The 27,692-nt window shown below is 39.6% G+C and overlaps 1 protein-coding gene across 1 annotated transcript; it reads left to right on the top strand.

The window, feature by feature from the left end:
* The first annotated feature begins 2 nt into the window (after window positions 1-2).
* Window positions 3-27,692, top strand: LOC104150405 (cytosolic phospholipase A2 zeta-like). Its single transcript, XM_068946024.1, has 21 exons — window positions 3-79; window positions 4,586-4,716; window positions 5,699-5,771; window positions 6,715-6,851; window positions 7,709-7,837; window positions 9,782-9,831; window positions 10,342-10,384; window positions 11,159-11,225; window positions 11,979-12,148; window positions 13,631-13,744; window positions 16,465-16,502; window positions 17,825-17,960; window positions 18,273-18,409; window positions 19,337-19,559; window positions 20,726-20,840; window positions 21,512-21,649; window positions 21,959-22,066; window positions 22,743-22,937; window positions 23,702-23,868; window positions 24,796-24,982; window positions 26,404-27,692. Exons 2-21 carry the CDS (start codon window positions 4,615-4,617, stop codon window positions 26,619-26,621), a joined length of 2,547 nt encoding a protein of 848 aa, XP_068802125.1. The 5' UTR covers window positions 3-79; window positions 4,586-4,614; the 3' UTR covers window positions 26,622-27,692.

Here is a 27,692-nt window from a genome sequence, read left to right as displayed (position 1 = left end):
GTGAGATGGAATTTACCTCACTTTGCAGAAAGCTTGGAGAAAAGGACTCTGTTCTGCAGTTGGAAAATACCTAATATAGGTATAAGTGGTTTTTTTTGGGGGGGGGGGGGGGGGCGGGGGGTGGGGAGGGGGAGGTGATGAACAAGCACTGTTTACATATGTAATTTCCACATAGAGCTGAATGTACTGATTTTGTATTTGAAAATCTAAGACAAAGTTTGTCTCTTTTCAAAAAGATGTGAAGGCTTATGAGCAGATACAGTTCTTGAAAGGAAATCTACCATATTTCTCTTTTAATTAAAAATAATTTTGATATGCTTTTTACAACTTTTCTCGCTTAACGCTTGTCTCGATATTTTTTCCCTATTTTGATCAAAGGTAAGCATAAAATATTCATTGTAATAATATATTGTAGAGTTCATTTTATTAGAACTCAGAAGTCAGTATAAGTGACGTGGGAAAGTGACTTACTAAATCCATCTCAGACTGGTGCAGCACAGCAGTAGAACAGTCATCTCTTCATTGTGAGAGTGCCCTCTTTTGAGGAAGTGTAGCTCAAATATATTTGTTTAAAAGAAAAAAAAAATCTGAATTTGTAGATGTATTCCAAGCAATGACTTCTAGCAGGTTAAATTCCTTGATATCTGTTTATATTCTTAGTGCTCCTTTTCTGCAGCTGAAATAGGAGAAAGAGCAACTCAATGTTATCACTTTTCTTTATATTTAGTGCTGGATATGTGTTTCCTTTGTTGGATTTGGACATGTTTCATACTTGCTTTTAGCAATATTTTAAAGTGTGAAAGACACATTAAAAAAATCCAATCTTTTCAACTTAGGTTTTTCAAGTATTCTTGCTTTAGCCTTCTGTCAGCCTGCAATCGTGCCAGGACTTTGAATGTGTGTAGTGTGATGGGCAGCTTTGCTTTGTTCATCCTCAGCTGTTGCTTTTCCTTCCAAAGTGGATCTGAATTGAACTGCTTGGTTTGATTACTTGCAGATTCTCGCTTAAGTTCCTTTACTGATAGGAAATGCTTGGATACTGTGCAGATATAGGTATTTAGATACCACCAAATAGTCCGGAAGATGGAATGTGTTTTTCCCCTGGGAAACTGGGTCTGTTCCGATTTGCTAGATACATACAATGGAGTCTTTTAGGGCTCAGCTTCTCTGTAACTTCTTCTACAGTAGCAGTGCTTTTCTGTTGGAACAGGATAAGGGCCTTAATCATTTGTTTTGGTTTGCTAAACTGGTGTATAAGTAGCAGCCTCAGTAAGAATCAACTGTGGTGAGACAGTGTGCACAGCTAATGCCATAGTCCTTGTGTTTCATACCCTCTTGTAATTCCAACTAGCCATTCAGTGTTTTTCCCTGGTATCAAACACTTGCTTATTTGCAAAACATTTGGCAAGCTATTCCAGTGTCGTTGGCGGTATCTTCCAAAACTGTAATTTATTATTTGAGAAATCTAGAGGAAGAAAAAGGGAATTATCATGTGTTGAGTAACTCATGAAAGGTACTTAATGATCTGTCTCTATTCTATGGGTCGTGTGCTCACGTGTTGAGGTGTTAGAGATTACCCTTGGATAGTTGAAAGATTTATCTCCTATAGCCTTTAAGTTATGTGAAAGTACAGAAATTGTGACTGAAGACTCTAGTTAGAGGTTCTTCACAAGGTTGTGTCTGTGTGGGAGGAGCCCATAAAGGGCAAATGTGTCTGCCTGGCATGTCCTGTTCAGTTACTTATGGTTAAACAGCCCATCATATTATGATTCAAGAGGGAATTTCTCAGCAAGTCCATCTTTTTTTTTTGGTCACCCTCCTATGAGCACGGGACATGAACCATTTCTTAAAAGTGTCATGGAGTTTTATTTGCCAGATTTCCTACTCTTGCCGGGACATAGAACATGGGTGATGTCCTCAGTCTAGTCTCTGGTATGTTGTAATTGTGGCTTTTGATCTTACTGCAGCCTAAGTTTATCATGGGGCTCTGGGAAATGTGTGTGGCTCTGGTTTGTGGTGGCTTTGAGGAATGGAAGTTCTTGTAGCTCTTCTGATTATTCTATTATTGCCTGCAGCTGGTGGATTTGATAAGCCATGCATCCCTTTTGGGCCCTTTTTTTTTTTTTTTTTGATATAATGTGGAGTAAATTGAAATTTTTTTAAAATGAATATATTCTTTCCTGAAGAGCTTCTTATGGACAAATTACTATACATTTTTTAATATGTATATTTGCATATAAAATTATATACTGTCCATGTGTATGTATATGCATACTGTAAGACTGCTGGGCAGTGGAGGAAAAAACCTCAAGTATCTTATCTAATTCAGTAGCCTTGATGAAAGGAACCTAGAGCGTTTGAACAGCTTTATCTTCAAGGCAGCCCTGTGAAATAATTCATGTTTTTTCATTCTACCTTAGGAAGAAAGTATGCAGCTGGAATTGCTGTTGCCACCTGTTATCCCAAGAGTGTTTACTAGACTTTCTTTTCAATTTATCTTATTCCTCCTCTTTTCTATATCTTAGACTGTCTCAAATTTCATGAGTTCTTTTGGACAAAAAACTGTATTTTGGGTGTAGAACCTAGTAGGGCCATGCGTGGCCTACGTTGGTGCAACTGCAATGCTAATACTGAATACAACTAATGATTTAAAAACTGTTTTACTTGAATTCATGTGATTAGACTGTGGTAGAGCTGGGTATCGGATCCCGATCCTGACAGCTCCATCTTTCTCTCTGAACACCCATTCATGTTATCTTACATATTACCTTTCTCCTATCTTTTCAAATATCTGTATCTAAACCATACCGGAAGAAAAATCCGGATGTCTGGCAGCTGCGCTTGGAGCCCAGGTCCCCGGCAGGGGCTGGGTCGGGGCGGCCCCACGGTCTTCCCTCGGAGCCGTGGCTGGCCACCGCGCTGGCTCCAACGGACGTCTGCGGCCGTTGGCCCGGAGCTCCTGCTGCCTTCCCTGGAGGGACAGCAGCCTCCTGCTGGGAAACCGCCAAATCCAGCGCTTTGCCCCCAAGTCTGGCTGGCTGCCTAGAGCCACCCTTGTTTGTACTGTGGGCTCACGCTCCCGGGTCGCAGTCCGCCTGGGTAAGGCTCACGTGCGGGGTGGGTCTGGGCGAGACTGGGTGGCCGTGGGAGCGGCACGTAGGGTTGGGAAAGATTTGTGTCATCGTGCAGTGGTCGAGGGGGTACCAGCTGTGTATTGGGAATCAACTGAAGATGCTAAAGGAAGCTGAGAAGTTGACAGGTCCTAAATGACAACGGAGACCTTTTTTTTTTTTTTTTTTTTTTTTTTTTTTTTAAATTACGGGACTTTGCATTTGTCCTGTGGCAGATTACTGGGGTAATTCCAATTCTTCATGAAAGTTCAAAGTGAATTTGTCTTTACAATCTCTGTAAATGATAAGCATTTAAATGAACTGAGATTTACAGACCAAAGTAGCTTAATTTATGTGCAAGACTGATAATGGCTCTTTGGAACTGCTTTTTCCTCTATTTAGGTACAATATGTTTTTGTAACCTTCCATAAAATGATTCATTTCTAAAGTATGGAGAAAGAACAAGGGCATAAAGTAATATAATAATATACATTGCTACGATAACTCAAGCAAAGCATGGCAGGAAGTTCGTATTTAAGGGTGGAGCACTAAACTATTGCTTATTCCGTAGGAAACCACATGTGGTGATTGGCAAGAAAAGTAGGGCTTGGCACCCATTCCTAGTTTCCAAAGGGTGAGGGAGGAACGAAGGAGTGATCCAATCTGAAACATCTGATGATGAGTTAGTGTATGTGGTTCATGGAATGTCTCCTCGCGTTGCTTAAACATACTGGTAAACTTTATCAATATGTTCTTTATGGGCTCTGTCATGACAGTATCCAATCACCTTATCAGAAATGTATTTTTCTTCATAACATTACTGCCTGCTGGTGAGATGCTGAGATCCATGTTTTGTAAATGAAGAAAAAGTCCCAAAGAGTACAGCTAAAATACACACCATGCGGCATCATGCCCATGTGGCAAAGCGTTGCTTGCATCCAGGAAGCGGCATGTTTGTCTTGGCGTAATGCCATATGGGGCTAGTTAGCTGTGAATGTAAACAGCTGAAAGCAAAGGGAAAAATAAAACCTGAAACATCATCAGGGAGAATATCAAGTTGTAAGTTAAGAATTCTTAAGACGTTAGGCAGCTGACGTACAAAGGGAGGTATATATATTGAAATGCTTTAAGATTCTTGTTTTTTTTTTTTTTTTTTTTTTAAATTGGTGCTAGCAAAATGAGGTCTCTGTGCTGCATAATACCAACTATTACCTTAGTGTTTAGGTGACAGACTTGGGACAAGAGGTTAAGAAGAAGTTTTTCTGGAAGGAGCTGAGCTGTACTGTGATTTTGAGGAAAGGATGTGACATTAAAAGATGCATTGGGAGCGTGGTAAAGAATGGAGAGAAAGACGTTCGTAAAGAGACAGATGGAGCAGTCAGGATCAGGATCCTGTACCCTTTTCATCACCTGGTAAAACTGCAGCATGCAGCAGTAATAAAGCATTGTTTAGTTCTCCTTTGTTTCTCCCTCAGGGCTGGAAGGGGGCTGGATCTGGTCCCACATGTTTGGGGCTGTGCTGCTTAGCCGGGGGTCGGCCCGGATGCTCTCCGTTCTGGCTGCCACCCTGTTTAAGGGGAAGAACTCTCAGGTCTGTGATGATCAGGTAAAACAACCACAGCAGTCGCTGGCTGGGCAACTTCATGTATGACCCAAAACGGCGTAGTACTGCGGGACTGAACTTGCAAATGGTATGTTAAGTACAGATTTGAACCAGTCTGCTGATGTCAGTAAAAGATGTTCCAGTGACCAGTCCTGTGTCGTCTTGTGTATTTGCAGTGTTGGGTCTGAAGTCTGACTTTTCAGTACTGAAAAATTATTCATAAGAAATTACAAGCAAAAAAGAAGATTCTTTTTGCTTGTAATGATGCTCTAATAAAAGCTCACTTCATTGTTACTTGCCAAAGCTATCAGGATTTCCTACCTTTTCTTATTTCCCAACATTCTTGTTTTAGGAGGAAATTTTGAGAGGAACAGTTAACTTGTCTGGAGAAAATATGTGGTCTCTTTTTATAGCCTTTTAGAGTTTTGCTCTTCAGGAAAAGGTTTAAACAACTGTTGAAAGTCATGTAACTATGCAGAAAATTTTGGGCTCCCGAGCTGAGTGAATGAGTGTGTGCTGGATGCGTTTGTCTGAAAATTCATACATTCCACATGTAATCTCACAAGTGATATTGAGTAATCAAAATATTTGCTGTGCCAAAATAATTTTCCACACGTATTAATATTCCTGTTGAGGATCAAGCACATCAGTGTTCACACATCAGTGACCAATTTTGTGCATAATCTGAACTAAATCAATACGACATTAATGTATCACACTGTATCCCCGCATTTTAACACAGTTAAACAAAGGCAAACAGGCGTCTGTGAAGAAAGAAGTAAGCCTGCAGCGTGTAGGTAGATAAAAAGTTCTTAAGAAATAGGTCAGTTTTTCTGAGATAAGGCTGAGGATGTTCATTTTGTTCATAGTACTCGTGCTAGGAATCTCAAATCATCGTTTTTCTGAAGAGTTATCTGAAATTTATAGCGCTCTCTAAAAGGCAGATTGGTACTGAATTTCCCTCTTGGGCTATTTGTCGTTTCAGAAGGAAATACATCCTCATTACAGTCTCACAGTGAAGATTCTCAGAGCGAGAAATATCCATGGCCTGGATCTCTGTAAGTCTTTGATTCACGCTCCGGTCATTCGTGTTCTTGCTCTGCGGACAGCCACCCTCAGCTTCTGTGGCCCGTGTCTAGGCTCTGACTGAAGCAGTCATACAAAAATTTTGATTTTTAAGCCTCTTGAGACTCATAAGCAGAAAAATCCTCGATGTTAATTTTAAGGCTTTTCAGGAAGTGTAGAAAACCCATTTCCATCAAGAGTTTAAAAGTTACAGGATTGGCAAGGTGAGAACTGTGACTTTGTTCTATTAGTAAGCGTGAGATCTTGTACTAGTGAATTAAATTGACTCACACTTGCATCACAATTCTCTCACTTTGCTGTCCCTACAGCAAAATCGCTTTTAGAAAAGCTTTAAAAACTGTTGGCTTTGGTTTCAATTAAGTGAATTAGGTTGGTACTTCAGGCTTTAACAACCCTATCTCTCAATTACGATTGCCCTTAAAAAAATAAAACGAAACAAAAAATCCCACCATACGGCAAGCATACTGGCTGCACCTGCAAGCCCATCTATTCACGTAAGTAGGTGTTACAGATAAGGTGGCCACCCTTTTGTGGGGTTGCTAGATTGCAGGCACGGAGGACATATTTGCATGCACAAAAATATGAGTTTGTTTTTTCCATGCATGACTGACTTTAAAGGAGCTAAGATAGGGGAAACCATAGCAGCTAGGCACAGTGCCTGAAGAGAGGCTAAGATTTTGTAATTAATAACACTTGGTTTTGGTACTACTGTATAAATAAAATATTAATTTTCATGCTTTTTGAATAAAATACGTTTTGGAAGATTTTTATGATCAAAATTCTGTTGTGGATGTTCAAAGCCTGAACTGCTGAAGAGATGATATAATCTGGCTAATGGGATATGTCAACACACATGTGAAGAAAGCAGTGACCTAACATGAAAACAATTGCTCGTTATTTGTCTTCCCTTCCCAGTGTCCAAGGCAAACTGCTATGTGGCAGTGGATCTTCCGACCGCATCTCCAGTCACTTCTCGAACACGGGTTATTTATAACTGCAGCGATCCGGAGTGGAATGAGACTTTTAAATACAGGATCCACAATGCTGTGAAGGTAAAACTTGTGCTTTTTTTTTGTAAACTGCCCTGAATGCTATATGTAATACCTGTCTGAACCCTGTGCTGAGTCAAAGCTGAAAAAACATTGAGTCCTTGGAGGAGGGTGTGGCCAGCTTTCTGCTGGTTTAGCAGGCTGAGCTGGCTCAGTGGAGCACTGGATGAGCAGCAGAGCCAGCGGGAAGGAGGGAGCAGAGCCTTGTGGCAGGGGGGAGCAGGGGAGACAGACCCTTGTTACTGGGTTAAGCCAGCTCCGTGGAACTCAAGCGTTGGTAAAGGGCTCTGTGTCCTAGGAAAAGCATCGCCTGGGAAAACGCTGGTGCAGGGAAGGGAAGGCCTTGTTCTTTTAAGGGTGCTCTACTTTGGAGCAGGATGGGCAGAGAAATTTTTGCATTTTTCTCAGAGGAATTTGTTACAAGTGAAACGATAATATTTGTGTGGAACTTCACCTCTTTACAGTGCTGCACAAAATCATCCTCACAGTATCATTAACACCAGCAGGTGAAAGACTTGTCTGGAACTGCACCCAAAAATTTTAAACTAAGGCAGTTCTCCATCCATTATTCAAGTCACTGGCTATCTTCAGTGCTTTAGCAAAGAATAACTAAGTATTTGTCAGTCTGGGGCATGCCCCAAGACAAGTAGTGCTTATGTATTGGGTTGTCTTGCCACTGTTTAACAAGGACCTAATAAAACATAGTTTTAGTAGGGTAAATGACGCTTGAAAAAAAAAAAAAAAAAAAAAGAGACCAATCAATTAGGAAGAATGGTTCATTCTGTATATGGCTATGTTATGTTAGACTTTGTAATTTAGACCTATTTTGATATAAACTCTCAAGTTGCCTCCCGTTACAGAATATCTTGGAGTTCACGTTCTATGATGCAAACGTTGTGCTGAGAAGTCATGCTGCCTCCATTGCTTTTGATGTGGCAAATATTACACCAGGCCAGACTTTTAATCACACATTTGTGCTCAGTCACCAGGTGAGACACTTTACGCAGTTTCTCAATAGGGAACATAGGAAGCAATGTATAATCAGAGCACGATATTGATATGACACAGCTTTGAAAGAGGCAAATGGGATCCAGAGGTGTATGAGGTTGAGATATATTTCCAGTGGAAGAAGGGAAATATTAATGCCATTGAATAAAGCTCTGGCATGATCTCGTGTGAGCTAGTGTTTGTGACTGGTCACCTGTGTTTGAGGGAGGTGAACTTGTAACAGATGCATGGATGAGGAAGCAGAGGAAAGGAAAACCTGCCATTTGGGAGGACACCAGATGACTGTAGCTTAATTTGCAACACAGCAACAGTTGAGAATGGACCTGTCTGCTCTTTATGAAAACGATCTAGATAAGAGATAAAGCTAAAAGGCCCATCCAGGCATGAAAACAAATAGGTATTAACTAACTAAGAATAAACGGAAGCTGAAAATGAGAAGAGTGTTTCACAGTTTTGAGGTATCTGTGAAAGACTTGACGATGGTTAGGCTAACTTATTGGTGGAAATCTAAACTAGAAGCTGATGAATTAAAGTAACAACTCATTTATAACAAGTTATGTAAATTTTATTGAGCTATGCTGCATTGGCTGTGGAGTCTCATCCTTTCTGCTGGAGCAAAACTTAGGGACAAATATTTGTCTCTTTAGAGAAATGATGGAAAAAAAAAAATTGGATAACATGAAAATATGGTGGAGAAAAAAAGTGTGAAGAACGGTTTTGCTCAGACAGTTTCACAAACCCAGTGCCTCTTCTGGATTTGTGTTCAGATCCCAACTGATTGGAAGAGTAGTGCTAGACTATAAGCAAAAGGCATCCTGTATTGGTTTCTTTACTTGAAAAGTAGGATCTGCTTGGAGAAGCTAAAACAAAATCTGATTGTCCAACATGAATTTTCAGGACTAAGAAAAGTATGTTGACTGCTGTAAAAACTTAATGCTTAGTGACTACAGGTGTTCAGAAACCTGGAGGATGAAATTTTACTCAGATCAGTCTTAATCCCTCCGGGATAGTATTGCACTTCGGAAAGGAGCTGTTGAACCACACCACCACACTGCTTAGCAGTCTTCCCTCTCAGCACTGTATGCATTGGGTTTTTAGCCACTGTTGGGAGAGGTGGGCACTGGGCTATAAAATGAAGTCAACGGAAGCCTGAATATGGGCCGGGGCAGCTGCGGCTGCAATGGCCGTTAGGCATAAATCCATCATACTGGTGGAAATAAAGATGTTTCACCTTTGGGCAAGTCTCTACGTACTGCAAGATTTGTTCAGGAATTTAAGTAAATGTTTGCTTCACTTCAGTCATGCTGTAACACAGCGGTTCAGTCGCAAAGTTTTCCTGCCATTTCTGTTGCTCCTGCTTCGTTTGGCTGCATGCTGATATGGCAAATAGGACACTGCAGGCTTTCTGGCAACCTGAGGAAACGTCCTTTCAGTCTCTTCCAACTTAGTCCTACTTAAGAATTGTAGCCTTGAGATGTTGATGTATATGCTTCTACTGTGCTCTTACTTAGCACAGTAAGCCATGGGAAAATCCGTGCCGCGTATGAAGCGTTAGATGAGGGTAACCTCAGGAGTATTATTTTTTCAGATTAGCTAGGCGTAGCTTTTTGGTATATTTTGAGTAGGTGAGAAAGCAGGCTACCAGCTTTTCACCTGTTAATTCTCTAGAGAAGTTGCACTTTCCTCCCCACGCTCTTTCTTGGAGGTAAGATACTCTGGCAACAGGTTGAGGCATGGTAGGAGCAAAGACATGCATGTACATCAATCTGAACTGCATCTGGCCAGCTGTTGGTGAAGCCCCAATGTGAAGGCATCTTTGAGAAGTTACTGTCTGGAAAACCCAACTGCAGACAGTCTCAAGTTATAAAATGTATCTTCCAGTATTCACATGACCCGTGTGTATGTATATCTCTATCTGTCTCAAGGGAAAGGAGAAGAATGAAGAGTTGGATGTGGAATTTTCCTTGGGAGAAAGGTGAGGAGCCTGCAAAGTGCTGTTGAATAGAAATGTGTTTATGATCTAATCTTTTGCAATTCATGGTGGTACTACTCAAAGGAATGCGATTGTACATATGCCCATTCTGCTCCCTCCCTAGCCTGAAGGTATAATTAAAGCACCATTCTGGAAAGGCATGATCCTTGCTGTCTAAGGAGCAGATTAATGTCTCTTATCCACTCCACTTATGTAATTATATCATAATAGAATATACCGCCCAAATTCTCCCTTCTTCACTTCTGACACTCCTGGTGAAACAGTAGTAGAGCTCAGTAAGTTCCACAGAAGCGAGAGGCTGCTTCTCTAGGCCGTGATTTCTCCTTTATTGCATGAAGGAATATTGATTTCCCCCCCTCTCCCCCCCACCACCATGAGACTATAGCTTCTGGCTGTGGGTCTCCCAAATACAGCAAACTGGGAGGAAGAGGTAATCACAGCGATGAAATTGAACCATTGAACCTCACGTCTACTTACCTTTCATGTTCACAGCACGGATCCCCCCACTGAGGTCATCACCAATGGTGTTTTGGTGGTAAGGGATTGTTGTTTGTGTCCTGAAAATGAATGTCTGTTGTGTTGTGAAAGTGAGTGAGTTCAGTCTGTGCTTTATTACCGATACAAATACTTGCATCTTCTTTCATATCCATAACATCTTTCAAATGCATAGAAAGTTAGAGACTGTGCCTTTTGCATGACATTGTCATGATTCTCTACTCATTCTCCAACAGGATGTCACCTGCTGTGTTTATAATACAATGTTCATAGATGAGACCTTGAAGTACAGGTGCAGTAACTTTATTAGCCTGTTTCAAGAATTGACTGCTATGTTTAACAGCCATGCCTTTAAATGGTATGTACTGTGAGGCTATTTGCTGCAAATATCTGAGCAAGTATCTCTAGAATGAGCTGCACCTCACAAAAGTGAAAATTTCCAGTGCAACTCCTGCAGCAGGACATGTGTGCTCTCTCTTAAAGGCACTTTCAAAAGCTGCAAGTGTTTGAGATGAAGAGTTTTTTGAATCTCTCAAAAATGTGGCATTGGTTAAAAATAGAAGTAAAACCTGGAGATAAGAGGTTGCAAAAAGGAATTTCAGGAGTGGCTGCGAGTACAGCAGAGCAGCGTGTTACACAGTAGGAATATTCTGCAGGACCTAGGGACAAACTGATTGCGAACAATATTTTTCCTTTCTTTGGATATGTCACTTGACAGCTTCTTATCGTAGAAAACAGTCTACTTTGCAGTGAGGAAATACGCATAGCACTGTCATTAAGAGTTAAGGTCTTGAAGCTCTCATTTCTAACGTAGGCTCGTCCTTGCCTGTGTGTCCAAGGCACTGTGGATAAAAGTGAGAGAAGCCCGTGGTTAATACAGGGTGAGTCTACCTGTCCCTTGTCCTGGCCCCCCTCCTCTTGAGGGTCTGCGTGTGCAGGAAGAGGCTAGGAGCCTACTTCCCTGGTGAGAGAGTGCAGTGGGTGGGTGTGCGTGTGAGGGGGAGTGTGGGGGACTTGGGGGAGTGTGTGCAGGGGGTGTGGTGAGGCAGGCATGTGGTGTGATGAGTGTATAGGGGGCTGTGTGTGCGTGGCTTGTACGGCAGGTGTGGGGTGTAGTGTGTGGGGTGGTATGTAGTGGTGGTGCCATGTGTGGGGTATGCAAGTGGGGTATATTTGGATGTGGTAGGGTTGGGGTGTGGGAGCACGTGCGCTTTGTGTGTGTGGTGCGTATAGTACGTAGACTGGGTGTGCCGTGTGGGGGTACGTGTAAAGCGTGTGGTGTGCGTAGAGTGTGTGTATGTGTAAAGCATGTGTGTAAATATAGAAGCGTCTATGCTCTATGTGTATGTATGTGTGTATATAGGTGCACACCCATGCCTATATGTACCCCCTGCCCCCACAAGTATAGCTGGTAGCTGGGGCTGACCCAGAGCGGGGAAGAGCTGGGTAGGGCAGTTAGGGGTGCTCGTTTCCCAGGCTCCTCTGGCAGACGCAGTACGTTTTGCCAGCTGGGCCTGGGATGCCGGTGGTGGTGGGACATTTTGCATCTAAGGAGAGATGACTGCCGCCTGAAATAGTATGTTACAGCTTTCCCTGTCTGGTTTTGTGCCCTTTGCTGTGTCTGAACCTCTCAGAGAACTGTCAGGTCCACCTCTCCTTGCCTGGGTCCTTTGAGAGCTGGTCGTCCACCTCCTGCAGTGCTGAGTCCGAGGAGAAAAGGAAGATCCCTTTTGTTTTCCACGTGGACAGAGAAATCCACCCAAAGCTGCTTTTGGATCTGCTGCAGACTACGCCTGTTATAGAGGTGAGAGACTGCCTCTGTGTTTCAGGCTCCCGTTGAAGGCAGGTTCCCGGCTCCTGAAAGCAATCCTGTGTCTTAGCAGAGCAGCTGCGTTAGAGATGGCAGCTTGACAAATACTGTTAGAAACAAAAATGACCAGGGTTGATGCAGCTCTATCGCTTCTCAAAAATATGTTGTTAAATTGGAACTATTTATATCAGCTCCTGTGCGATGTCACGCACTGCTAGTTAATGGTAGCTTTCTATTGGAAAATGATGTTAAGTTTGTTTATAACCCTGCTGATGAAATTTCAAGTTTGGGCTGTGATATGTAAGTGCTGTGTATCCATCACAGGTTCAGATTATTTTTTCAATTGCAAGTCAAACAGTTCAAACATTTCCTGGACAAATTTATGGAAAAAGATTGTTTTGCCTAAAGTATGGTAACAGGTGGGAAGTATTATCAAACTTGAACTCAGATTGTCAAAGGCTGCACGTTCTTAATCGAGACTTGATGGAAGCTGACTGCCAGCCGTGGGGAACATTCATACCACTAACACTGAGTGGGACTTTGCTGCGACTGCAGCTCTTGGCTGCCATGGCCTGCACTTGAGCATCATAGCTCAGGTCTAGTGATGCCTCTGCTGTGGATAGCTCAGCAATGTGTGAGCTTACCTCATCTGAATGTGGATGAGGGAGGGGATCAGGCTTGCAAGTTGGCTGGTAAAGGAGTGGAAAAAATCCTTTCTTCCCTCCGTCGCAGCTGCAGATGGTCATGAGGGAGAGGATCGTCTACAGACGCCCTGCCTTTCTTGCAGCGGAAAGAGGAGAATTTAGAATGAGTGAAGTGGCAGATGCCAAGAGAAAAAGATGGCTGAGGCGCGCTGCTTTGGCTAATTAAAGTTGTCTTCACTTATGCTATGTGTTTCCTGTAGAAGATTAGTGAAATCTTTAAATCCAGCCTTGCATGGGTGATAATTAATTGCATCTCACTTTGTGTGTGCCTGACTTGTAACTTCTGTGTCCGAGCCCGCTGAATGTTACATTGTGCAAAAGAGGTGGTGATAATGTAGTAGAACTATCAAAATGCATACAGATATTCAGATTATATGTGTTCTACCACAAACGCAGGTAAGGAGTTGAAGCTTGTTTGTGTAAGGAAGTTTGAGTGCTTCTATAAAGCGATCTTTCAGTCTGAGCCAGTTATATCAGAGAAGCTGACGTTTATGTAGCCTTATTTTTTAGTATACAGTTTCTGTGCTGGATACTTTAAAGAATGTTTTGTTCTTGAAATTCACGTGGCAACATGAACATTTTTCTGATTTAACAATGGAAAGAATAACCATTTTTACTCATTTTAACACTGAATGTAGTATTTTGACTGTCACAAGTTCATTGTTGAAGAATATATTTGGCGGTGATTGTATTCTGTTTGTAATAATGGGAAGATGCATCTGTAAGCGTTGACCAAAAGGTCTGTGTCTAAATTCAGCCTTTTACCTTAAAGGAAGGATGGAGTGAAGACTTGCAAATGCACACTGAGCATTTAGGAATGGCATCCATACCTGTTTCAACACTTCCTCGTGGGCAGGAACTAGAATTTAGCGTTCTAGTAGGAAAGGTAACATTTATTTTCTTTCTAAGCATGGGGATTTTGGCAGTAGAAAATGGCTATAGCTAATATTTTATTTTCCAGTTTCCTATTGTTGCTGTTATTGCCTTGTGAATTGAGGCTAACAAATTGGCGATATAGGGATTGAATCCCAGACTCATTTCCCTCCCCCCCCCCCCCCACTCTTTTCTCCTCTTCCCTCAAGATGTTTTGGCAAAATAATACCAACAGCTCAGTTCCCAGCTCACTCGGAAACATGGCTTAGCCACACTAAGGGACAAGGCATGACTCTGTCCTTTCTTTCTAGCCCACTATCACCGTGATGAGGCAGCAGCTTGGCTCTGGGCTTTTAGTATGGCAAGTGATTTTAAATTTCCTGGCCTCCTTCAGGGAAAAGAAGGGAGGGTAGAAGCACCTTGCAGAAAGCATTTGCCCCTTTGGACCATTATTAAAATTCAAACTCTTGAGATACAGGCTATTTTTACTGTGTTTGTGAATTTTAAGTTGAAAAGCACAGTAAGGTCTTGTTTTAACATATTTCAATGATAAAGATAACAAGCCATAATTGAGTAGATGTACTGTCTTTTTTTAGTACTGCTGTCACAAAAGAGACAAAGCTATGACCCTGATCTCTAATCAATGGATTCTGCTGCAAGGCTTTGAAGATGTCCTAGACATTTTACCTGGGTATTTGGCTAGAATAGGGCTGGGAGATGAAAAGTGTGTGTGTAGATTCTTTCACAGAGTGGCAATTGAGGGAACTGAGGAGGAGTGAGAAGTAGAGGAAAGCTGGATGAGGGAGAGATGAAGGAAGAACGAAGAGAAGAAATTTTTGATTATGATTAGAGCAAAGTAGGTACAGTATGTTGGTTTAAAAGCAGCGAGGCGTTTCAAGAAGAATAAAAGTCAAGGAGAGGAATAACTGAGGATCTTTAGAGAAGGTAGAAATAAACCTATTGATGCCCATTTTCTCTTTATGCTTTTAATTTCTTATTATCCTGCCCTTTCCGACTTACCTGCTCTGCAGGATTAGTGCTGGGAGTGATTCAGAAATCCCCTTTTCCTGAGGCGCCAACAGAAAGCGAAGAGGTGCTTGATAAATGTCCCGGGTTCAAGTGCTGAAGTCCCTTGCAACAAGCCCCTTCTATACCTGCACTACGTCATGCTGTATGTGTCTTCTCTAAGATGAAGGAGGAGAGGGTGAAATGTTATTTTCATCAATTAATGTAAAAATTTGAATAAAAGTGAGGCAAATTGTCTTCTAGTTCTTTATTCTTTGTTCACTTGCACAATTCTTTGTGTGATTTGCTGGCTGGTGACCTTTCTTTGTGAAAGGGAGAGATATCTGTTGATTGCTTTTATAACCAATAGTCCCAAGAAGTAGTAGGTATTTTAGAGCCTCTCTGTAGGCTCTAAAAGAGAGGGCTTTCTTGCCTGGCTTTGGCACATCTTGCAGGAGACAAAAGTTAGTGTTAGATGTCTCTCTTGGAGCTGAAGCCAGAACAGAGTTGCCTGTTCGGCAACTGAACATCTCTGTTATTTTTGCATTTTTTTTACTCTTTCTTTATTTCAAGGCCTGAACAAACTGTAAGAACAGTATGCTGATTAGCATTATGGCTTATCTCCGTGGTTTGCTTGTCAGGCCTTGCTATGTATTCTTTGAACTGGTGTGAGAATTAAAAAAAAACAAAAAAAAAAACAAAAAAACCCCCAAAAAACTGTCATTTTTTTCCCCTCATCAACAATGTTACAGAAATCAAGCTTTTTTGACTGACAGTAATTTACGAAAAGAGTAAACTCTCTGCCACACAGACTGCTTGAACTCCTTAAAAATTAGTTATTCACAAATCAATTAAAAAGCATCAGTTCCTGAATATCATTTTAAAAAAAGGTTTTTCACATATAGTAGCTTCACCAACTTTTCAGACACTAACTTAAAATTTAATTTTTAATTTTACTGAATTTTTCTTAGAATAAGAGCCCTTGATAGTCCAATTACTAAGAAAAATGTTGTATTAGCATACCGTAGGGCTTCCAGAACACTATCCTCAATATCCTCATCTTTTGCTCTTGAGAGATGTCCTTGTTTCATTTGACTGCATATCCACAAGTCTTAAAGTACAAGCATTGAGCCCAACATCATCCAATTTTTGTGCAAAATTCTATTACATATGGGGGTACGGCCCAGAAACCTCGCCTGTTTTTCATTGTATGCATCACTTAACTATCTAATTAAACGTATTTCAACAGATGGAAAGAAAATCTCTCCCTTAATCAACCTTTAGTGTGCTGGACAGATTATATTTTGTTTGTACATATCAGAGTTATGCAGCATGCATATTTTGAAGAATTCCTTAAACAAATGGCAAACATTTAGACAGCAGCTGTTATGTTATATCAATTTAAAATTGCTCTGTTTCTTTAGTAGTTAAGATTGGTGTCAAAAGATAACAATGCCATTGCATCCGTATCCCGCATCTGTTCCACAGAGTGCTGGAGTGCTTATTTCTGTATGAACTTTCAGTAGAGGTATATGCCTTAAATTGCTATTTTTCTTTTCTTTTTCATTCAAGAATAATGGCCTTTTGATTATATCTGTCGGCATCTGGGAAGCAGTAAAACGGCTCACTCACAGTTGTTTATTCATGCCACTCTGATATTTTCTTAGAAGAAGCTATTAGGAACTTTTGTGAAACTGTTTTGGTGGCAAGCTATTTCTCTTTTTCTAGGGACAAAGTGTGGATATGACTTTGAAGGTTGAAGAATGGTGAGTCAGTTATTCAGAAATTCCTGAAAAAGCATATGGAAAATAAATTCAGTTCTCACAATAAATTTTGTAAATTTGACAAACGCTTCATTTCAGTTCATGGTCAGGCAGAAAAAATGTTCTAATATAGTACTTTTTTTTCTCTTGTGTACCACTTTGACATTACTATTTGAGTGAGAGCTTAGCTGAGTTGTCATATTTCTTCTCATCGCAAGGGAAAATGAAGTGATCTGACCTTTTAGGACTGAGCTAAGGAATTTTCTCCTAAAAGAAGTCATTGACAGTGAATCCCCCTCCCCCCAGCCCCCAAGACGTGTGCAAGGGAGCTAAGCTTTTCTAAGCAGCGCTCAGTCCCACTTTATTTCATTATATAATATACTCCTTTCAAAAGGAGTTAGTTCTTGAGTTGCTGGGCTTTTTTCCTCTGTTGTTGTTATTTTTTTTAAAGACTATGGTACACTAATAGCATCAACTCCATCACGAACTTAATAGGGGTTTTTTTTTTTTTTTCAGCTTTCTCCTCTTGGAGATAGCTTATCACATTTAAAAAGTTTCATGAACTTTGCTATGATAAGAGCCAGGTCCCTGCTTTGATGAATTTACGGTCAAATAAGGTAAATTGCCTCTACAGGCAAAAACCGAGGCAGGAATATGAGGAGGGAAGAAGGCCACAGCCTGATAATGAAGTGATTGTTTGCATTTGTAATTAGAAGGTTCCAATTACTTTAGTAAATGTAGTTATTAGAGTGTTCGAACATTTTTCCAGTGCTTTGCTTGCAACTCCACTTTTGTAACACATTTATATAAAATATTGCGGGTTTTTTGGACTCTGTATGTATTTTTCTATCCCTATGTTGAGAAAATTCTATGAATAAGTGATAAAAAAAAAGAGCACGCATTATAAAAAAAAAAAAAAAAAATTCAATTCTATGATAAGAAAGAACCTACTTAAAATGTGTTTTTATTAAGCTTGCCAGTAGCAATGCCCTCAAAAAGAATTGAGGTCTGAGATTGGAAGACTGAAGTAATAAATCAAGAGAACTTATTTTCATGGTTGTTCTTACTCTGACAACATTATTTAAAAAAAAAACAAACCAACTATAATCCAAGCATAAACATGAATATAAAGTGTATGTGAACACAGTACGTTTGACGGCTAAAACTTATCAAAGTAAGTGCAACTTCTTTCCTACAGTTTTATTTTATACAGCTGGTTGTAAGCCATTGAAGCTGTAAGTGAAATAAAAAGTATGATCCCCTTTTTCCGGAAAATTTATTTCCTTTTTACTGTTCTTCCCATGTATGCTTTTTCTTGAGTGTAGTTCTGAGGATCTTGATGTACGCCTTGGATTTAACCTCTCTAGAGGAGAACAGCAATTTTTGCTCAGAAGAAAAGAAAAATCTTCTAAAGCACTTAAGAAGGTACTCAGGTTGTCAAAAGCACCTTCAAAAAATGAGGTATGAGTCTTCTTTTTCCAAAGATATCAGAAAACGTATCTTTGTGATTAGCCTGTAATAAAGGTCAAGGACTATAGCAGAAAAGTATTATGGTATTAGCGAATTTCAGTTCAATGGGCTTGGGCTAAGATAGCCCACTGTAGGAATGTTTGCATTTCTTGTGTTTCTACTTCTATTTGTATTTTTGTGTCTCATAAGAGGAAATGTAAAAATGAACCACAAGCCACACCGACCCCTGAGTTGCATGTAAGATCATCATTATATACACTACATTATTCATGTGTTGGGCCTTTCACTGCTCTCGTCCTGTAGGTCCCTACAGTAGCAGTTGTGAGTTCAGGAGGTGGAGTGAGAGCCATGACTGCTTTCTATGGCAATTTGTTAGGACTCCAACAGCTTTATCTTTTAGATACCCTGACATATTTGTGTGGAATTTCAGGATCCACTTGGTACGTACTATAGAACTTAATTTGTGGTAACTCTCTGATTTGATGATGCCTGTAAATACAGCCTTGGGAGTTGATGCTTTCTGATGTATTTACTCTAACCGATGAGTGTGAATCAATGGTAAGCCTGTGAACATCCATCATCACTGTGTTCAGTGGTTGCTTTTTTTGTTTATGAATTTCTTCACGTTTCTCAAAAATGGCGACAAGTTTCCATCTGATCCTGTGTGCACCTCTCAGATAAATGAAGATTTCCAGCGTAAGTATTACTAACTGGACTGTCTGTAAATGAATCTTCTGTAGTACTTGAATTCTTAACTCTCTCAGAGAAAGAGAAAATTGAATAAGAATAATATATGTGAGGTTATGTGCAGATGTGAATTGAATCTAAAATCAGTCTCCCCAGAGATCGCAGCTTGGCCCATCCCTTGTCTTGTTGTGAGGGAGCTGCAAGGTAAGCCTTTCTGCTGATCCCAGTGATAGGGAGGAAGACATGGAAGTTAAGGATTCCCTTTTGAATCAGAAGAAACTGGAAATGACCTGTGCTTGTGTCTGTCTGTCTAGAGAAGGCACAAACTGAAGCATTGGAAAACCTAATGGTCATGGGTATTTTAAAAATGTTTCTACATACTAAGATTTATTTAGCGAGCTACTGAAAACCCGTGATCTTTAAGAGAACAGCACATTCCCTGAAAGTCGGTGTTAACTTTGAAGCCAAATAAGTGATCTACAGTAAAACTGAATATGACAGCAAATTCCTTTCAAACTTTGTCAACTGCTTTCATTACAAGTTAATAATGGCAGTAAAAAAAAAAAAAAAATTCCACACGTTTTTGCTCCAATCACAGTGTAGGGAGGTTATCAATTTCTAGGAAGAAGATTACTGTCTTGTATGCAAGTTTACTGAAAATCTGATGACTATTATGCTAGGTGCTTGTGTAGACTCTACGAAGATCCTCACTGGTCCCACAAAGATCTGCAGGAGGCAATTAGCATCGCTCGGCGATTTGTGACCAGCAGCAAAGCAGGAGCATTTTCTGCTGAACAACTGGTGTATTATTTCCAGCAGTTACGGTTATTAGAGAAGGAAGGACGGCATGCCACTCTGACAGATTTGTGGGGTCTCATAATAGAATATTTTTTACATCGAAAGGTAACAAGTAGCCATTTGAATTCCTGGGCAACTTTCTCTTAAGACTTACAGAAAAGCTGACTGAAACTTTTTCAGAGATGAAACATTTGCTTTGCAAAAGAAGTGAAGGCCCGAAATATCAACCACCGTGATTAAAATCCCAGGAGATTCATAAAATACTCAGCATTTTATATGCTTAAAGCTTACACTAAGGCAGCAAATCTTCATGATGTTTTTGAGAGAGAGAAGTATTACCCTGTTTTGCTGATGGGAGAGCTAGGACACAGATTGTTACTTGCCTGAGATCATATGCTGCTAAGGGACAGATAACACTAGAATTCAGGAATTTCTGACCCAAAATACTATGGGGTAGGTGTGTTTGTATATGTCTAGTACTGTGTATCTGTCTTCATAGATTTATTGTCTGTCTTAGTACCTAGAGGGACTCCTTTAGATCAGATAATGATAGTTAGTTTTCTTAGTAATAGTGATGCCTGTGTCACATGGGATCTAGCTGTTAGCTCTGCTTATAGCCAAAAACTGTGTCAGATATTAAAAAATGTGGGAAAGACAGATTGAGACGCTTCACTCTGAAATCATTTAATTCAGTTGCACAGCTGTTGCTCTCTGTGCTCTAGCACAAGTTGCCTTCTAATGAAAATCCATTCAACGATGCATCAGGAATAATGCTTTTTAAATTTGTAAGCTATTGCTTAAGAAATTGGTTGTGGAATACAATGTAACTTTTTGTGATTTTATTTTTATTTTTATTTTTTACCAGTTAAGTATTCATCATTTCCTTTGGCCAGTTCCTTGAAAGCTTCTCTCTTTTACGGTACTGGCCAGGCAATTAAGTTTTTGGGAAATAAGCTAAAATAAGGGTTCAGAATGCATTGGGTGTTTTGCAGTGTCAGTCCATGTGGATGTTTTTGTCATGGTAAATGGAACCACCCCATGAAAGAGGGGAAAGTTTCTCAGTCTATTCTAGGTCAAGTCACATAGATGGTGTGCTTTAGTCCTCACAAAAGATTGTCTTGTGGTAGTATGTTTAAGTACACCTTGAGCTGTGATCTTTGGGTAATAAATAATTAGTCACCTCAGTCCTGTGATATTTTAAGGACAAGAGGAAACACCAATTTAAAAATCATAGAGTACGTCAAAATGATAGTTTTTCTTGCTGTGACCAGGAGAACCCACGGAGGCTGTCTGACCAGCAGGCAGCTGTGAGGTGGGGACAGAACCCCTACCCCATCTACGCAGCTGTCAATGTGAGGCCCAATGTTGATAGCAGCATGTTTGCAGGTATTTACTTAAAACCTGTAGATAACATTTTCTACCACAGATTGACATATTTGTTGTTGTCCACAGGCTAAACTTGCAGTACTTTAGTACTTTAATGTGCTACTTTGTCAACCCGTAGGGTTGATAAGCAACAGTAATTATAAATTCTTATTCAGTTCTGACATCATAAGTCATGTTCCACTAAAATTGCAATAGGAGATGCTTTTTCCATTTAATATTTGTTATTTTTTTAGTCCCCAAAACCAATTTCAATCAAGCAAATTGACGTTCAAAATAAAGCAGTGGGCTGAAACTGTCACTACTAAATTATACCAAAATACCCTATACCATCATATACCATATACCATCAGTACCAAATAATTGAGTACTTGCTCTTCACCATGTTCTAACCTTCCTAATAATATCAAAATGCAGTGCTAGTGAGAGAGTCTTGTATCTAATTACAGTGCAATTCTGATAAATATATCTCTTTTCAAGAAGTAGAATCCGTTTCCATAAAAGATACAGGCCAGGAAATCTTACCTTGTGCTTTAATTAAGGGATTTAACATCTGATGACAAAGGGAACGTTGGTGTAAGGGTTATGAGTAGCTTGTCCTCACTAAATGATTTCCGTTGTAATAGGGAAAGAATTTAAATTTGAGATAATGATCTTGGTTAACTCTTTCCCAGAATGGTGTGAGTTCACACCTTATGAGTTCGGTATTTACAAATACGGAGCTTTTATCCACACAGAAGACTTTGGCAGTAAATTCTTTATGGGGCTGCTACGTGAAAGGCATCCAGAACCCAGAGTTTCCTTTTTGCAAGGTAAGGTCTGAAACACCTGATATGCAACTGCTTGATTTGGTACATGTTAAAATAGATCTTTAAAAATTCAATATATAGTTATTCTTAATGCATTGTTGCCACTATAAACAGTATATACAAAAACTATTTCCAACTTGCTTACTTGAACAAGGCTTCTCTTTGAATTTTGGATATTAGGTCATCTCCAGATTTTTACCTAGTACATGATAATTCTGATGAAAAGAAGGTGAATTTGTTTCATAAGCAAAAAGCTCATTAGTACTGGGAATGTCCTTACTTTCATGAATTTCCTTGTTCTTCTCTTTTCAGGAATATGGTCGAGTGCATTTGCTGCAAACCTAGATGAAATTTGGCAGGAGGTGGTTTCATCGAAAGTTAGCTTTCTGGAATCTCTGAAAGCTGCCATAAAACGCTTATGTAAAGATTCTTAAAATCATATGAAAAAGCCATGAACTATTCTCTTTATTCCAACAAGTAGTCTGTTGTCATAGCATAGCAGTATGCACCAAAGAAGACATAGGAGGGATTTACAAGAACTGCCCACTTGATAGCTAATTTGGTTCTGTTTATAGGAGATAATGGTATAAGGTAGCACTGACGAGAATTATAGAGCAATACAATTCCTACTCCAAGGATATACTGCTAGCGTATGAACGAAAGCTAAAAGTGGCCAATGCTGTTGCTATAAATGCTTAAAGAGGTTGTATTTACTCAACTGAAATGAAGTCAGAGGATGGTGTAGCAATCCATGTTTATAGCATTTTAAGCTTAGATACTATCTCTCCATGGTCCCATCAGGCTCAAATCCTGTAGAGTCCAAGGTAGAAATATTCTTAGTGTTAATCCGTTCCACAAACTATGCTGTAGCTAAATTTTAAGCAACTGGTTCCAGATTGCATTTTCACAGGCAAATGATATATGGGGACTGAATACCCTTCTCTTTCAAGGCATTCTGTGATGCTGTGATTACTCAATATGACTCTCATAAAGGCTGTCCCCATTGTGTCTAAAACCCCAGGTGTTGTCGGGTGCAGGGAGCAAAATGATCAGTGGATTGTGAAATTGTCTTGAACCCTGTGTGGTGTTTTTGCAGATGAGACTCCTGGACATCAATATCAGGATACTTCCAACTTTGAGACTCGGATGGTTATGCCAGAAGGAGCTATTTCAAGTTTATTGCAGGATTTCTCCAAGTATCGCTTTTCCTCTGGGCAAAATGTGAACTATATGCGTGGACTGTACCTTCACAAGGACTACTTGAAAGTCAAGGAGTTTGTGGCTTGGAAGGGTAAGCACAGTATGAGCAGCAAACAAGGGATTCAGGACAGTAAGGAGGAGGAGAAGGTTAGCAGTTGGTAATAGCACATGTATGCCTTATCCGAGAGTGTTCATGTGAAATCCTGATAAAATGGAACAGAATGACTGTAAAGGAAACTCTTCCAACTGTAACTGTCATCTTAAACATATTTCAAAAAAATTAGTCTGTAATCACTAGTTTTGTGGGAGCACTGTATCCATGACAAGGTGAAAGCAGGAAGGAGAAACACACAGTTAAAATTCTGGCTTTATTTACATCTATGAAACCATATTCACAGTACTGTCTTCAAGTGAGAACAGAATTTGAGCGTATTTTGAGCGAAAGCACCCTCATTCTCTTCGTTATTGGAAATCAGCATATGTGAAGGTTATCTGCTTTCATTAAAAGTTGGTTTTTGTTCTTGGAGCGTTAGTTGGTGTTTAAGTGAGCTTGATTTCTCTGCAGAGAAGTCGCTTAATATTTCCCGTTTAGTTTTCCAGAATGACGTGAGGATGTAATAATAAATGTATGAGTTACTCAGATACTATGCTATAAATTCTATAAAAATCGTGTAAGGAAACAAGCATTGTAATGCGCTTCCCTCCCTTGTTTGTTGAACGTCTGCACTGGATTTGTCTGTCTTCAGTTTTGTGTTGCAAATATAGGAATGTCATAGTCTTTAACGCTTGTCACGAACATCTTGCATCGTTTCACTTTTGTTTGAACTGCATAGAAAGTGTTTTGGGTTCTTTCAGGTACTGATCTGGATGCACTTCCCAACCAGTTAACGCCTATGGAGGATAACCTATATCTGATAGATGGGAGTTTTTCTATCAATTCTCCTTTTCCTTTGGTGCTTCATCAAGAAAGAGATGTAGATGTCATCCTGTCTTTCAACTATTCTTGGGAAGCCCCGTTTGAGGTGAGAGACAACTGAGCAGTTGCGCGAAGATGCATGCTCTGTCTAGGATACACAATATGAGAAGGAGAAATACTTGTTTTCCTCTAGCTGTTTGGTGATTTTTTTGGCAGTTTCAGCTCATTTCTCAATATATACAATTAATTAATAGTCTCTTCATATGAAACTGCTGTGTCATTTCTTTAAAATGCCCCTTGAGGGAACATTAAATCACTGTTCTGTGTACTGAATACTCTAGATGCTGTTAGCGGTTTAAAAATACGTGAAGGGACCGTTTCTAAGCGGATTTCATGTGCAAGTGCTATTGCTGCAGTTGGATGTGTTCAAATAACTGAGTTGCATATTATACCATGGCATAAAAATAACATTTTAAGTAGCACATATCATAAAAAATGTTTTCCATTGCATTACCTATGTAAACAATTGAATTCCTTTCTATCCTAAATGTAATTTTTAACTGTAAACATGCAGATCATTGGCACAGTTAGGAGGCAAAGATCCAATATTCTAGCATAAAGATCTCTCCCTCTTGAGCTAAAGAAAAAATTTCTGAAGGCAGTGGCCAGTGGTGTCAGATAGCCATTATTATCAAACACTGTTAGTAAAATGCCTATTAGATTTTTGTTAGAACTGGGGTAACGGTTGCTTTGGCACAGCTAAGAAAAATTAGTTTATTGTATGTATTGACACTTGTTGCAGTAGTACCTAAAGCATCAGGCCAAGGCTCAACAGTCCTGTGAAGATAATCTCTTCTCAGCTGTCTTGCAGATCTGGCTGTAGCAATCACAAGACTTTAGGGTTTCTGGTGCTGAGCACTTTCAGAAATCTGGGCTTTATTTTGCTCTCTAGAGAATAGAAAGTAAAAATCTTTATTACCTCATTGTAGTCTCATTCAATACAGAAAAGAACTTTTCTTTCCTCTGAGTTCAGGTGCTCCATAAAGCTGAGAAATACTGTGAAGAACGGAAAATCCCCTTTCCACACATTGTTGTCAGTGAAAAAGATGAGCAGAATCCAAAAGAGTGCTACATGTTTATAGATGCTGAGAATCCAAAGGCTCCCATAGTGCTTCATTTCCCACTAGTGAACAACACCTTCCAGAAATGCAAGGCGCCAGGTAAAGGAGCATGCCTGGGACTGTGTGTGTATGATGCTACATATTCACCACCCACACAACCTCCCCTACAGATGCCTAACACCCTACAGGGAATGGCCCTTCAGGGACTACAAAACAAAACTTGGATTTGTTTTAAAAAAAAAAAAAAAAAAAAAAGACTGGATCTAGAGTGCCAGAATATCTCTATTTAGTGACTTAAGAAAATGTTTCATGTGCTTCTTAAAGCTATTCTGTACATTGCGAAAGGCACAGTTGTTAAGATTTGGGTTTTAAACACAATTAAACAATAAGAGAGCAGACTGAGTTTCTTACGTGATGGCAAGAATTAAGAGATTTAACAAATAATCATTAAGATGCATTACAAATGAATAAAAAAAGCATCTGTGGTTTTGTAGGATGCGTCGTATGAGTGCAATTTTTTAAAACAGACAATCTGTTTTCTTTGGTTGTTTCATGGATTTCATAATGAATCTGTTAAAGAAGAAAAGTAAAACTAGACAATTAAAGGGACATGCACTGTCACGAACTGATAGTACTCACTCAGATTGGGGAGAGGTGTGTATTAAGCATGATTCCCAGTACTAGCCAGTATCTTAATGATTTAATAAAGAATTTATTAACTTTTATGGATGACACCAAACTGGGAGGAGTTATGAGCAGCTTGAAGAGCAGGGCAACTAATCAAAATGATTATATTAAGCTGAAGAGACAGTCTGAAATCAGCCAGATGACATTCAATAAAGGCAAGTGCAAGATACTACATCTAGGAAAGAGAAAATAAATGCACAGATAGAAAGAGTGATAAAACAGAAGAATAACCTGTGGGTTGCAAGAGGTCAAACCTGAACGTGGTTCAACACGATGCTATTGCAAAATGTCAGATCTCATATTGGAAGGTGTTACTGGGAAAGCCATATTTCAAATAAAAAGCAAATTATTTCTATCTCCTTGGCACTGTTGAACTCTGAGCTTGAGCTTTGTTTTTTCTGTTCTTTAGAAAAGATACAAACAGGAGAAGAATAGGAATAAAAAGATTAGAATACCTGTAAGGAAAGATTGAAGGAATTGGGCTTATCTGGGCTGAAAATAAATGTGTTGCCATTTTAAAGAAAGATGTTCATGTTGGCTGTAGAAATAGGGAACGTTTTTTAAAGGCTAGTTTATCCCCTGTGAGTGGAGCATATGAAAAAAATACATCTATTTAATCTCATTAAAAACTTGTCTGCCTGTGCTAACAAATCAAAGAAGCCAAGTTTTTAGACCTATTTGGTGCCAATTAATGTCTTCAGTAGCTATATATATTTACCAGTAGCACGTACAGATTTATTGTAAAATAGAGATATGCAGAGGGAAGAACGTCCACATTTTCTTATGCGTATGTTGAAACAAGGAGTATTGTCATCTGCTTTTTATCTTTGCAGGGATAGTACGTGAGACAGAAGAAGAGAAATCATCTGGAAAATTTGCTATCAGTGGCAAAACATCTCCTTATTATACTATGAATTTCACTTATCAACCCGCTGAATTTGATCAGCTGCTGGAGCTGTGTCGCTACAACATTGTGAACAATAAGGATGCAATTTTTAAAGCTCTTGCCTTGGGAATGAGAAGGAGAGCACAAAAGAGCAAAGGGGAATAAGAGTCTTAATACTTCTACTGTGAAAGGTGGTTGAGTGTTGAGTAAATGGCACCATGCAGAAATATTTGATGCTAAAAGCTGACAGTTCTGCTCTGTAGTTTCTCAAATGCAGGATCTATTGGTAGATTACAGGAACTAGACGGTTCTTGATGAAGTGTATGAGCTAAACTTAAATAATGACATGAACATGTCTGTGTGGATGCATGATTTACTGAACTTCTGTGCAATATATGAACAAGTGAAATTAAAGTAGTGATGGTTTTTAGTCATTCAACTGCACATAGATGTAAACAAATTTCTGGCATGCCAGTTGCGTGAAGAAGTTAATTTTCTCTGTATGAAGTAGTGTCAGGGTGTCATCAAGATGTGTGAGGATAGATGGTAAAGGGGTATATATACTCAGACAAGACAGGGTTGTGTTTTATGGCTTTGTATAGTTTAATTTTAGAGGTTTTTTTTCTCTGTTAAATACCTAATAGGATATTAGCTGGAAAAAAATTAGTTTTTTGATGGGATCCTCGTTGCTTTTGTTACACCCTTTCACTAGGTGAAGTTAATTCAGGTCTGCTAACATGTGCTGAAACTGCACACCGTTTTTCTATGTAGCCACGTCTTAAAAAATTGTATGGTAACTGAAGACCATATGTTCACCGTTCTGAAAAGCGGATCTCTGTCCAACCTAAGATGTTGTTTCAGTCAGTTGACGAGGGTGCTCTTTGTTAGTGCTTCATGAATCTCTGTTTCTATGGGAGTCGCATCCTGGCTATTGTTGGAGTTCTCATTGTCTTGTAGTTACAATATCCCTTTACAGAATTACAATGGCCTTGAATTTGCAAGGCACTGGCCAGTAGGAGACTTTGAAAAAGACCAAAACCACCCCATTTTGATTGGAGTGCTTTTTAAGTAGTATGTCTTTCTTTTATAAAAAATAAAATAAATGTTAATGGGAAATAAAAGGATTTTTTTCACCTCTTTGTTTTAAGACGTTTTTCTGAGGAAGAGTGTACAAGGAAATGGTGAAAACTAGGCAGAAAATGCTGTCAGAACACTGCATAAACAAACTGAAAAATG

This window comes from Struthio camelus, chromosome 5 (genome assembly GCF_040807025.1).
Source record: "Struthio camelus isolate bStrCam1 chromosome 5, bStrCam1.hap1, whole genome shotgun sequence".
Classification (NCBI taxonomy): domain Eukaryota; kingdom Metazoa; phylum Chordata; class Aves; order Struthioniformes; family Struthionidae; genus Struthio; species Struthio camelus.
This window is presented reverse-complemented; position numbering and strand designations above follow the sequence as displayed.